The 14,436-nt window shown below is 44.8% G+C and overlaps 1 protein-coding gene across 2 annotated transcripts in view; it reads left to right on the top strand.

Moving 5' to 3' along the window:
- The window catches only part of PARP4 (poly(ADP-ribose) polymerase family member 4), a 154,234-nt gene that overhangs the window by 76,727 nt on the left and 63,071 nt on the right, over window positions 1-14,436 (top strand). For both annotated transcript variants that reach the window (XM_075592310.1, XM_075592309.1), the window contains exons 25-29: window positions 6,678-6,777; window positions 8,539-8,709; window positions 10,296-10,376; window positions 11,572-11,652; window positions 13,098-13,193. In XM_075592310.1, coding sequence (XP_075448425.1) covers window positions 6,678-6,777; window positions 8,539-8,709; window positions 10,296-10,376; window positions 11,572-11,652; window positions 13,098-13,193 — 529 coding nt within the window. The remainder of the gene's footprint in view (window positions 1-6,677; window positions 6,778-8,538; window positions 8,710-10,295; window positions 10,377-11,571; window positions 11,653-13,097; window positions 13,194-14,436) is intronic.

Here is a 14,436-nt window from a genome sequence, read left to right as displayed (position 1 = left end):
ACAGTACTGCCCGAGGAAAAGGAAAGGATGTTGCAAGAAATTGGCCGGGATTGGTGCCAATGCAGAAACCCCGCCCTGTCTGGGATAGTGGCGCGAAAACTGGAGCCGCGCCCTCCAGGACTGGGAAGGGTACAACCTTAGTTGCTGGACATTCAATAAAGCTGTGGGACCCGCCCATAATTGCTACAAATGGGGGTGGTTTCCAGCTTTGTCAGATGAGGGTGGAGCTAACCAAAGGAGTGGCTGGCAACTCAACCCCTGCTTGTCAGTCACGCGGAGCCAGCTCACTGAGCAGACCACTGATGCTTGTGTCTCCCACTGTGACAATGGCCTGTCCACAAGAAGCGACTGCCATGGTATCTACCCAGCCCTACTCAGCACCAGGAGGCTTACTGGTGATTCGGGTGGCGGGCACCGAGACTGTGGTGTGTCTCTGTCTGCAGTGCAGGCTACCCAGAGGCCCTGTGAGGACAGCGGCGCGCTGCCCGCAGTGTGGTACACAGTACTTGTGGCCTATTCCCACGTTTGTGCCCATCCAGACTGTGGAACCCGCGGGGAATACGGCTATGCTGTCAGCCGAGCTCCCCGGTGCGCTGTGGCGGGAAGGCACGGATCCCGGAGAATGGGGATCGGAGCGGGTCGTTCCAGCTGAGCACGAGGAGAAGAGAGTGGTCGGTCAGTATACCGACCGAGAGACCAAACGGCGGTCGCCACCCCTACCCTACGGAGCGGTAAGAGTAGCCCTTGTTTCTACCAGGCTCCGACGGCAGCAGCGGTAGAGGCCCAGGCGGAACTTCCGGACGTCGTCCTGGAAGAAGAGATCCCGCATGGGGGTCCAGCTCAAGATGGCAGAGTTTCCGGTTTCGGCGATGACGTCATTTCCGGCGGAGGTAGCGGAACCACCAGAGTGATGACAGCGCCACTTCATCGGTCGTGCAGTGTTTCCCGATCACCTGTGCCAAGAAAGAGTTGGCAGGCTGTGAGGAGAGTCGAAGGTGATGATGTCCAGCCAGCGGAGAGCATCCGCAGCGATCCCGAACACTATAGAGGTAGAGAGCGGGTCGGAACCCCGCGGATACCCACCGTTTGCCCGTATGCCCAACCCCACACCCTAGTTAAAGCCCCCGTCCCAGTCACCTTTTCCCGTGGGTCCTCATCCAGTTTGGGAATGTCGGGAGGGTCCCAGGGAACCTCGGAGGAACGGACTGGGGAGAGACTGGCGGGCTTCACGTCTGATGATGGGTTGGTGGGTGGAAGCTATTCAAGGGAGGCATCCATGTCCAGCAGGTGCCCTAGTGTAGTTAGCGCGACCTTAGAGGATAGGCCAAAGGGCCAGAGATGGTCTAAGCCCCGATCGGTGGGGACATCTGAGGTGTCTTCCTGGGGGGACGCAGAGGAAGGAGATTCCCTAGAGTCAGGGCCAGAAAAGGTTAGGAAGACCCGGTGGTGGGCCCCCTTATTTGAGGGCTATGTGGACTGGATGGACCGCACTCGGTTCCTCCTAGTCCGGGAGGATGTGGTGGATTACTAGTGGGCTAAGGGAGAGTTTACACCTGAAAAGAGAAAGAGGGAGATGCAAGAGAGATGGTTCCAAATCTGCCAGAACCACATAGAGCCCATGGGTCCCGAGATATTAACCGATCCTGTGGACCCCGACGAGCCCCTGTCATGGGTGTTGCCAGGGAGGGCAAGGAACACCAATTTGATCCGGTCCAGTTGGGCCGAGAGGGCTCTGACCGCTAAGTACAAGAACTCCCACGGCCTGGAGTACCCCTATGTACCAGAACCCCTCATGCAATAAATTGAGGATAACCGGGATAGATGGTTGAGGGAGACCATAGAAGAGTACATGATTAATAAAGGGGGCGCGATTGTGGGCCGCAAAGCTGAGGAAAGGATAGACCATAATACATAGTGGACAGACAGAGCCCCTGTAGATAGCACTCTGTTTCTGTATGAATTGGTGATTTATTTAAAATAACTTTATTAATTGACAATATCGTTAAAATATTGGGGTTTAAAACAATGATTAAATGATGCCAAGTGTGGCTAACTCTATGGATAGGTGTATCCAGAGGAGTATACAATGGTGTATTAATGCCCAGTGTTAGGGTAATTCACTGGCCCTAGTGTTCCTCATATGGAGAGAATGGGCTAGAGTTCTTGTAATGAAAGTAGCGGCTGTGTGGACCACAGATGTAGTGCCCCAGTATTCTAATTACCTTAGCCTTGACAAAGCACTCGCGAAACGCGCGCGTCGGCAAGCACGTGACCACGTGCACGAGCAGAGCCTAAGTTCATGTACACTGACTCAGAGAGATTCAAAGAGTCAGCGTGTCTCAGCCCGTGCACAGTAATGGACTGCTGCAAGATCCTACGATCTTAGCAGTCACACATCAGTAAAGCACAGAGAATATCTGGCAGTAAATCACAGTATAAATGCAGGAAGCCTGAATGCTAATCCCCAAACACAGCATTTAGCTTAAAGGGGTATACACATTGAGCAAAACGGCAACCAATCCAGCAATTAACCTCTGGAGTGCCAGACCATTACCACATATGAAGAGCACTACACCAACTAGGGAAAGGTCTTTCATAATAGACCGATATTAATACCCTAAAAGGAGCAGTACTCAGCTGTTAATTAGGTATATGCATATACAGAATTTACAGCAGTGCCACTAACTTACCAGTATTGCAAAACTAATACTAGTGTCTATCCTAGCCCTGTTATTACACACTTGGGATGTACACGTGTTAAGTATCACACACTTGTATTTAAATACCACCACCCACACATGCTGGTGTTAAAAACTCATAATAGGTGCACATAGACCTAGATCTGTATACACAAGTCTATAATGTACCATTAGCTGCAGCCCAAAAGCAGCTAAGTACAGGTCCAATCAACTAGTGCACCTACTAGTATTTCAATACTGGGGCACTACATCTGTGGTCCACACAGCCGCTACTTTCATTACAAGAACTCTAGCCCATTCTCTCCATATGAGGAACACTAGGGCCAGTGAATTACCCTAACACTGGGCATTAATACACCATTGTATACTCCTCTGGATACACCTATCCATAGAGTTAGCCACACTTGGCATCATTTAATCATTGTTTTAAACCCCAATATTTTAACGATATTGTCAATTAATAAAGTTATTTTAAATAAATCACCAATTCATACAGAAACAGAGTGCTATCTACAGGGGCTCTGTCTGTCCACTATGTATTAAGTTATACGCCCTTTGCAGCACCAGTTTCATTGTTCCATAGTAAAGCTGAAGCGGGGGTAAACATACGTATAAACAGAAAGGATAGACCACCCCATGCGGGTTTGGAGTATAGGCAGGAGTGTCTATAAACATAAGGTGGTGTATCGGCCTGAGAGGGGGTTGCCACGTAATTATAGCGTGACAGTCCTGGACATGGGGGTCGGGAAGTTAAGAAACCCGACCCTCATCACTATTATTAGGGGGTCCAGGACAGCTGTTGCGCGAGTTTGTGGCTGCTGGTTAGGGCGTGCTTGGCGCAATATGTTTTTCATGAATCTGCCAATGTTATGAGTAATTATGTGTTTCATTTTACAGTGCTTCCTGAAGAAAGGTACTTGAAATTTAGGTCCCAGCCGGGCCGGTGGGATTCACCAGGGGGAGAATGTAGCCATGCTGTAAAATGGCTTTCAGTTTTCTCCCCTGCTGGCAGTAAGCCTGGTAAGTTGCAGGAATGCCAGCAGTAATTATGGAGGTTTGCCCTAATACCCTGGTGAGGTGCCCTGTGTATGGATGGAAGTGGCCACATACTCTGAGTCCCCAGTTAGTGATGTCAGAGTTGTGCCTGCCCCCTGAGGATACATAAGGCACAGCACTGCCCAAAGTTAGTTGTTGGAGTATGGAGCAAGTCTGTGTTGAGACTTGGGAGGAGGTGGCTCACTAGTGCTATAATGAGTGGCCCAGGGATTAAGCAAAGACATCTGGCTAGCAGAGCCTAGACTGTGACCAGGGACCTGGCACAGGGAAGATATCCCTGCGGGGATAGGGAATCCCTAATTGGAAAGATATACCTTTTAAGGGGAAGCACCAAAATGGTCATGAGCGGCTGAGTATGACCGCTGTGAGGGGCAGCTGGCCCACATCACATACAATAAAGATGACCTTGTTCAATCATACCCTCGTGTGTAAGTGTGGAGTGATTACACCGAGGGCTGCACCACAGAGGAGTTCCTCACCAGGACCATCCCCAAGCGGACGCAGGGATCCTGATGAGGTGGAGGCGCTGCACTGGATCTAGGTAGGACTCACGCACACTACCTCAGCTGCCTGTCTGGGTTGGCAATCCCCACACAACATGATGCGGGAGACTCAGGAGTCCTGTTGCCAACAGGTGCACCACCAGACACAACCATGTAATGGGGACTGGTTAGACCACAGGGGCCAATGTGAGATTGGGTGGGTCAGGCCAGGTCAGAAAATCCGTTACATGTACATGAAAGCTCTGTGCATTACTAGTAATTTCATTTATGAAGAACTGCAGTATGTTGTTGATCCTTGGTCCTATGTTGTTCATAGGTTCAGGGAACGTCATGCCATATATGTTGTCTAGGGCTGATCTCAATCCTGGCTCTCGGAGAGCTGCAGAATACTGCAGAGGACTTCTCCCATTCCCTATGTTGAGGGTAGGGCAAGCGAGGGCCATTTTATCTCTCCAGCAACAATAAACAATCCAGTTGCCACGGACAGCCAAGTTTCACAATCTACTTCAACATTAGAGAAAATAATTGTTGATTTAGTTAGTGAAATTAAACTGGCCTTTTGTATATATCCAGGAGTCAAAACAAGGTGTGGAAAAAAGAGTCACGGAAGACCAGATCTTAACCCAGGGAATCAAGGCACCAGACAGGACAAAGCAGTTCAATAAAGAATAATTATTCCAGCCGTAGCTAGCAAGCATAACACAAAAACAGAAATCGGAGCAATACTCAATAAAACAGGGGCATACAGGGGAATCCTAGCTGGCAAGGTGCAGAGCGTCACATTGAAGGCTTACCCAGGTTTTGTTTCCACACTCCGTAGGTGTAGGGACTGTCCAGACCTCTCTGGTGCAATTTACGGCAGAGCACGTTCAAATCCGCAGCTAAAAAATCCTGCTCTCTGCTTCTCTAGCTCCGTTACAGTCCTGTAGTGCAAAGTACTTTTACATTTCCTGCTTGCAAGACGCCAGCCTCGTTTTCTGGTTTCTCCAACAAAACCTCTGAGCATAGCACTAAGTCCATCTGCACTGGAGCGCTAATCGGGTCACCTTATCTAGCTTCCCCACTGCCATAGGAAAGCATGGTAGAGGGGCTGGTGACTAATCACAGCACGGATGCTGCTCATGGGCAAATCAGGAGGCGAGGGCTCGTCTGCATTGGACACTCAGGGCTAAGGGCAGGGGTGGAGAGAGTCCAAGGATTGTGGAGGTAAATACAAACTGGCAAATAGGCAGTGCCTACCAGAGGGACTCTGCAGCGGCTTCCCCCAGCCGACAGGATATCTCCTGCTGGGCTGGCACGGCTCAGCCTGGGGAAGCAGCCATTTGCTCTGTTTTTCAGACAGATGCCCCTCCACCCCCCCACCCCCCTCGGCACAATCTCTGCCCCTAGTCATTTTATTCTTTGTCTCCTGCACCTCTCCTCCCCCTCCAGTCCCAGCAGCAAACAATTTCTCTGGACATTCAGGCTGCACAAGGGATGTCTCAGCCCTGCACGTCCAGACTGACTGTTTTATAGTTACATCAAACACATTTTATGCTTTATTACATTTACACAACAGGAATAAAATAATCACAGTACAGGGTAAGCACAGAGGGGATACATAGTATATTTAAACCGGGTAGCTCCAGGGTTTGGTGGCCAGATGAGCCCCTGGGAAGGATGGACAGGGACCAGGCTAAACCTTTATTATACTGGTCCCTAGTCCCCTTTCTGTCACAGAGTAGTTGTCAAATATAGGCTAGCCATGGGTTAAAACAGTAATAAGTGCATGGGAGGTTACAAAATCCCAATTCACTAGAAGGTCTGGTTGGCAATGGGAAAGCTCATGCATCTGCCCTCTCGAACAAATCCTATGGTCCTATATTAAGACTTGTCCCCATGATGAGCTGGTATAAATCCAGGAACATGAGTGCAGCTACACCATTTGCCATGATACCAGTTCTCTGCACGCACAACAATAACAAAAACTCCCCTGAACTGCCTCCTTATATGAATCTCACCTAAAAAGGTTCTAGAAACTGCCAGAAACATTCTGGAAGCTTACAGGGCTATCCAGGCAACACCATGTTTTTTAACATTGTTTCCATCCATCTAAACAAGTTACTTAAATTAGAAAATGCAACAACTTTTGTTCATATAAAACATTAAAAACGAACATTCCTACTTACACTTTAACTGTGGCCAATGGACCAACCCCAAAGGTTCATTAACTTATAGAGATTTGTTTGTTATACTGTATGTTTCTATTTTTTGTTGTTGTTGTTTGTAATGAACCGAAGTAATTGCTCACAACTATACTTAAACTTGTATTTTTCCATTTTAACGTGTTGGGTGAGGAGGGGATTTTCATATGTTACAGTATGTGCAGTGGAAAATGGTGGCGTTTTATAACCTGTATAAAACCTGAATGTGCTTTCAGTGCTACAGCAAATCGACATATGCTGAGGTGTTTGTCACAACATGGTGCTGGGGCCTTTGAATATTTTGAAGCCAAATCTAAAAGAAGTTGGAATGACAAGGTAACACCAGCCAAATTGTGGTAGAGCATTTTCCAGTATTATAAAAATACAAGACAATACTTGTGCTATTATTATATGAGTGTAAGTGGTTCCATTAAAAGAGCAGTGCCACCTATCTAGTCCCTGTTAGATAAATGGCCAAAAAGGTAGCACAAAGACCTTCAGTACTGCAGCACTTGCGTACCTTTTTAGGCCTCGGATATAGTAGGCGCTCGAGGGGGCGCATGGCGTGATCCACAGTGGCGTGGAGGCGTGGCGTTTCGCCCCCATTGGCTGAACCGCGCACGTGACCTGGCCATTGCGCGACAACACAAAATTGTTTGTCTTCTCAAGAATCGGTGCGCCAGTCGCACGCTCTATGGCCTGCCTCATAGAGGAGCCATCTCCTGTTCGCACCGTGCACGCCGTCGTGGTGTTGTCGCCATCACTATGGACGAGGCCTTAGAGTCAGCAACACATTTTTCATTCAGATGACAAAACTGAATTTACATTATCGCAGAGAGGCTTCAAAGACACCAGGCTGATGTGCTGGCAGTCTAGTTTACAGTAAAAAATGAGTACAGTATAATTTGTTTTCACTTGTGTTCATCGCAAAACCTGGCATGTTTGTGACCTGCTAGAAAGATATTAGAGAATATGTGTCGAGATGCTTTAAAAAGACAGAGTTACATTTTTATTTTCATGAAGCACTTACATTAACCCCAGATTTCTTAGGAGCAGAGATTAACATCACCTAAACATGGCAGATTTATTTGATGCAAAGAGAAAGGAACAGTTATAGGTGCAAATTCTGATAAATCTCGTTAAGCAATAGCATTACCTGGCCATTTTTGTTCAAAGCAGCAGTCCTCCCCTTCTCCATCTCATCTCCTCCTCATCCTTTTCAACTCCCCCTCTTCACCCCTTCCTTCATCTCCCCCTCCTCCTCATCTACCCCCACCCTTCACCCCCCCCCCCCTCCTCCCCCTCAATTTTTTGCTTCTCTTTGTTTTACCAGGACTGGAAGCAGGGGGTCCCTGGAGATGAGCCGCATAATTTCAGCTCAAGAACCCCTTAGTTCCTGAGATACTTACCGGTTAAGGGCCGTTAGTTCCTGGTATTGAAATCACCCGCATCACAAAGGCCAATAAGGACCTATGGGCATGCGTGACATGGGTGATTTAAACCGCTATTGTGTTTTCCTTCGAGGGGACCTGCAATGCGCAACCTTTACTGTTAAGTAACTTGGGAACCAGGGATCCCCAGAGCGGAAATTCATGCGTTACAGCTCCAGGGACCACCTGCTTCCCATCAAAATCAGTCAGGGGAACTGCTGGCTTAAATATCATTTGAAAATGTATTTTATATCAATATTTTGGTACTTAAGATGGACCTTTATTAAAAATACAAGTGTGGATATTGACTCCTTAACCTTTTAATAACCTTACTGTGAGGACATCGTGAGACACTTTGGTACTGCTTGGTAACAAGGGGTAAACAGAACGTCCATTCTAGCTTGCAGTATTGCATACTAGTAATTATGCGGTGATCAGTGCGGCAACAGAAAGTGAGATAAAATGTTTAAACAAAAAAGATCAAAGTTAACATACGGTCGTGAGATTTGACTAGAAGTACTGGCATCGCATTGATCACTGCACCTTTACTTGATATTTACATTTCCCACCTAGAAATTATGTTACTAATGTGGCTCTTTAAAAAAAAATCACCTTTTGAGACCTTATGGTGCAGTGCCGGCCTGACGTCATGTATTTACTTTTACAGGTGGACACACAGGTCTCCAGAATGGAGTCCCCCAGCTGTAATGCTGTTTCTGTCAAATGGAAGCAACTGAATGCAAATGCTTCCGAGCCATTTCAAGCCCCTGCACACATACAGGCCTTATTCACCAGTGAAAGGCTTCTCGTGTATGGGTTTGTCCCTCATTGTACTCAGGTATGGATATCACACGTCACAGTCTGATTTGGAGATTTTACAAGCTTTTAGTGAGCGCCTCCTCCCCAAACGTGGGATTTTGTTTCTTCATATTCCCTGGTAATATTCCTGTGTGGAATATGTGAAAACTATTGCCGTCTTTTGAAGATGAAAGCAGTTAGAAAGGGTTACATGTTGCACCATATAATGTTCTGTAGCAGGGGTGCTCAACCCCAGTACTCGAGCCCCACAACAGGTCAGGTTTTATAGGGTATCCCAGCTTCAGTACCGGTGGCTCAATCATTCACTGCTTCAGCACAGGTGGCTCATTCAGTCTTCAACTGAGCCTCTGATTGAGCCACCAGTGCTGAAGCTGGGATATCCTGACGACCTGCCCTGTTGGGAGGGGGGCTTGAGGTCTCGAGTTGAGCCCCCGTCCTATAACGTTACCAGTATTTTGTTGTAGGAGGAAAGCCTTAAACTTTGCACTGTTTTCTGGTATTTTTGTAACATTTCCTGAAGCCTAAAATGGGGTGTTACAATCCCCCTTCAGATTATCTCCACTCGGAGAATCTTTCTGCGTGCCTCTTACAATTCATTGTGCTTTTTTGTATATGACTTTCACGTGTTGTGATCTGTCATATGATGTAAGATTTGTTGTAGGTTCGGAGTTCTTCATATAAATGCACAAATCTTTAGAAACTTTGCAGGTCACTTTTTCATGTGTACTGTGCGCAGAGGAGACTTGTGAGGTTTGGAAAGTCCTGTACACCGCATTACAACTATAAAGAACTCTCTTGGTGGCCCTTTAAAATGTATCAGAACTTGCTGTACAATTAACTCACACACTTCTCTAGGACCAATATGACAATAAGCGTGGAAGAGAAATGAGGAAATTACATTATTGTGAACCGTGGCGGATTTACGTAGATAAATAAGCTGCAGTTTACTGCCTCGCAAATTGAGGGGCCCTCCAAATACTAAGAATTATTTTTCAAATACCTTTAATATATTTGACGGTCCCCGTAAATCCAAATGGTCTATTCACACTAAAAATAAATTCAAATAAAACCAATAGTGGTTGGAATCTTTAGTAACAAAAGTTGAATGTACGTTAAAAGCAATCTATGTCATGTAAAGAAAACACGGACAACCGTGATTCAACAACACTTTGCAGAAGAACAATGGTTTAGTTAGTTCTTTCCTTCAACTTTATATCCACAGCCCCTGTTTTGTTTAAGTTCCAGGAATGGACTCTCACACCACCCCTCAATTGTTAGGAGTTCTCAAAACAGTTTACGGTAGTTACTCTGCGCACAATATTTTGTTTCATATTTTTTTTATAGGGACCTGATTTTTATCATAGCTTAGGGCCTTGCGAAGTCTTAATCTGGCACTAGTTGTGGATCTCTTTTGTAGTTTATAAGATTGAGTCTGAATCCGTTGAGAATCCTTAACCGCCAGTCCTGGTTATCACACTGGCAGTTATGTGTGATCACGGTACGATAGTCTGTATCGTAGGTTAGTGAATCTCCCCCAGAGATTAATTAAAGAACACAATTATTTACTGGCACATAAATGTATTATTGCTGTATCTTCATTTATAGGCCGCACTAACTGCTTTAGTCAATGACCAGGAGCTGGATACTATGGTATCGACTACTGAATTACAGAAGACAACAGGAACAGTAAGTTTTGGGTGTAATATTTTATAGCAAATGCAGAATAATGACAATAGACCCCACAGTGCAAATCCATAATAAAACAACTGATATACATATTTAATTCATCATTTGAAGGGAAGATAAACTAATGCATTGGCCCTTACTCTATAAAGCGCATTAGCGCAGATCCAGAGCTATCGCATAAAAAGCCATATATACTTAATTGGAGCTTTCCGTGTGAGACTGCCTGTATCGGCACTATTGCACCTTAAAGAATAAGGGCCCATAGTTAGAAACAATATTGATTTAGAGCACGACTATAAATCTCCTTAAGGCAATAGTAGATGTTAATTGTCACTCACAAGTCCTACCAGCTCTTGAACTGGTGCAAGTAGAGCGGAGCTATTCACCTCTCTAGATGCCAAGGTAGGTTTTGTGCTCACAAAAAGAAGCCCCTCGCTACACTTTGTGTTAGATCGTCCTCATTTACTGGCATGATGTAGGGCAATATAGTTAGGAAGACGTCACTGACTAAATGACATCATTATGAAACTCAGAAAATAACTCGGAAATAAAGGTAGACATGCAGTAAAAACCTGCCCAGCTACAGGAAACGCCCAAGTCTAATGTCACTATTACAATCCCCAGACCGAATATATCACTTCTAGATCATGGTGGGGCCTAGACAGTTACATTCACACAGCAGTTAAACATATAGTTGTCATTTATTCTCTTCGTTTTATTACTACAACAAGGTAGAATATATTGTCAGCAGCAAAGATGCATGATAAATGCATAATTAGATCAGTGTTGAGAAGTTGTGCCATGGTGGATCCACATTGAGGAACAGAACTGTTTTTCAGCATCCTAATTGTTGTACAACACAATATTTATTTATAAAATATTTTACCAGGAAGTAATATATTGAGAGTTACCTCTCGTTTTCAACTATATCCTGGGCATAGAGTTAAATATGGATCAGTGCTGTAACAGACCTGCAAATTATGCATTGCATTTAGCTCTTAAATATGCGAGCAGTAAACAGACATGTCAGTAAATTTTGCATGTGGACACAATTTATTAAGGAATGAATTACCAGAAGAATGTAGTGGAATTATAATTGCACTCGCCTTGTAAAACCTTACTAAAGCATTTTTTATATTTCAATAAAATCATGTAGTTCATTTTTGTGTGTCAATTTTTTTTTATATATACACAGATGCTCCACAAACTCACAGCTAGAGCTATAATTAGGGATTATGAGGATGGAATTCTACATGAGAAAGAAAATGAGCACGAGGTTTGTATGATGGGGTAACTGATCAACATTGCTAATGGTAACAGATCAACATTGCATGCCAATGAAGCCACTCAGGCAATAAAACACCTCACACAAACTGTAGACCCTCTTATTCTTATACATATACTGTAATGGCGGTACTTACACATACTTATCAATTAAAGTTGTGCAGTATTTAGGGCAGGTTTATAAACTAGACACTGGTCCAAGTGCATATTGTATGAAGGATGCACTGCGTCCCTCAAACTTCTATTACCATCCTCCTTCAACATTACTGACCATTCATGTCCCTATCATACTTTTTGCTTGTTACTCTAGTTTTTTACATCTAGAGCAAGAGAAGCAACAAGGAGGTTTATTCCACCTCAGACCTGGGGGATTTTTTTGACGAGAATAAGGCCTTATCCAAGCTGCACGTGGCGCACAAAAGGTACGGCTCTCTATGGGGCCGACTCAGTAGCTGCCACCACACACCTGCACAATGCACGATGTGCGACCACCTTTGTCAAGGCAAGATTTTTGTCGGTTGGCGCAACTGCCGAGTGTTTGCTACGTCACGGCAGCGGTTCAGCCAACGAGGGCGAACCAGCTGCGTGATGTCATGGCCGAGCTCCCGCCAGGCTTCCCGTCGCGAGTTGCCTTGAATCCATCAGGTCGCGCTGATGCAGGGAACGAGCGCCCCGTCACACGCGCACTGGGGCCGTAGTCCAAGAACTTCTCAGAGGCACAGACTTCACATATCTTAGATAAAGTAGACAAGATGCAGGACTCCAGGCAGGATAAGATAGGAGGAGAGTGAGAGACAGCACAGTTGTGAGAAGGGATTTTCATAGACATAAAGAAGAAGGTCCATATTGTATAGTAATTACACTTCTGGGTGTCATTATTCACAGTGTTCGACAAACCTATACATTTGCTCGCCCCGGGCGAGTGGATTTAACCCCCGGGCGAGTAAATATTGGCCCAAGCAGCACACGTTTGGTACTAGGTGGCGAGTAGATTTTTTTGTGTGGCGAGTAGATTTTTTGGTGATTTGTCAACCACTGATTATTCTGATGGTTTATTGATTTAAACATATTACAGTATAATCCCTGTTTCTTTTAGTGTAATATTCCCCTAATGAGTACATTGCCCTGTGGAAATAATTGTTGTTTTATCTGGGATTTTTTTGTTTGTATTTTTCATGATTCATTTTTGCTTTCTTGAAATGTAACTTTTGCCCATAAATGTAATTGATCACCATAACAAATCTCACCAGCACCAACTTCGTAATGGTGATTTGACCTGTGCTAAACTTTGTGACACTAGAACAAACCAAAAAAACTGAGCTCCCTGTGGCCCAAGTGGCACAGACACACATTATTCAAGATGGCAGACTGTGCTGCATATTCTACTGCTTTAACTCTATAGTTATGTAATCACTTCCACGTTTCTATATATTGTAGATGAAAAAACAACAGCTGAAGTCTTTAATTATTGAGCTCAGCAAGGAGCACTCAATTGTGACCCAATTCACAAGCTTTGTCGCAGTTGAAAAACGGGTAAGTGTTATCAACATGGAAACTAACTAAAACATCTTTGCACAGTTATAATGCAAGGTAAACTTGTGTATCTTTGATTATTTAAAGCCCCAGTTACACTTAGCAACATATGGTGAATTTCCAATAAAGGGAATGCACTTGGGTTTAAAACATCCTATTTATTATTTGCATTGTTTTTTTTCCCCATAGTTTAAGATATGATTATTGTACACTTACCAAATGTTCTGGCCTGCACTATTTCTGTAGAAAACACTAACAGGTTAAGAGAAACTATAAACTGCTTGTTAAAATCAGAAAAACTATAATTTTATTACAAATAAGTATTGCAGCTAACATTTGTCAAGCATATAGTAGATGAGGTAGAAAAAGACGTACGTCCATCAAGTTCAACCTACAGTATGCTAAATTTAGACAACAGATACTTTATCCTATATCTATACTTACTTATTGATCCAGAGGAAGGCAAACAAAAAACCCCAGATATCCAATGATATCTCATAAAGGGAAAATAAATTCCTTTCTGACTCCAAATATTGGCAATCGGATAAATCCCTGGATCAACAGCCTTCCCATGTATACTTATTTGGTATATACCTGTATACCTTTCTTTTCTAAAAAGATGTAAACCTTTTTTTTAACAAATTTATTGTATCTGCCATCACAGTCTCCATGGGTAATGAATTCCACATTGTAACTGCCCTTACTGTAACGAACCCTTTCCTTTGTTGCTGGTGAAATCTCCTTTCCTCCAGCCTTAAGGGATGGCCCGAGTCCTTTGTACTGCCCGTGGGATGAATAGTTCTTTTGAGAGCTCCTTGTATTGTCCCCAAATATATTTGTATATAGTTACCATACCCTCTGCTATGTCCCCAATATATTGCTGTAACCCTGCCCTGGTTGAAACATCCAGAAGTTGAATTGATTTTTTTAAATTTAGGCCCTAGGGCAGTGATTTTCAGAGAACCCTGGCGCTCCGCGAGCACCCCTCAGGGGTTCCGTGGCCGCCAGAAGGGGAGAGCTGGGATAACTCTCCCAGCTGTCCCAGACCCGGAGAACGGCGGCACCCCCACGCAGGAGTGAACCAGAATCAGCAGCAGCTCACTACGCTTGCATCTTCCTGCTTTTGCCGTCAACTTCCGACTGACAGGAGGGCGTAAAATCAGCGTGAGAGCCGGCTCCCTTAAAGACACAGTGCGTGTGTATGTGTCTGTGGGTATCTATGTGTGTATGTGTCTGTGGGTAT

This window comes from Ascaphus truei, chromosome 3 (assembly GCF_040206685.1).
Source record: "Ascaphus truei isolate aAscTru1 chromosome 3, aAscTru1.hap1, whole genome shotgun sequence".
Classification (NCBI taxonomy): Eukaryota; Metazoa; Chordata; class Amphibia; order Anura; family Ascaphidae; genus Ascaphus; species Ascaphus truei.
Note: the sequence above shows the minus strand (reverse complement) of the source record. Positions and strands in the feature narration are given on the sequence as shown.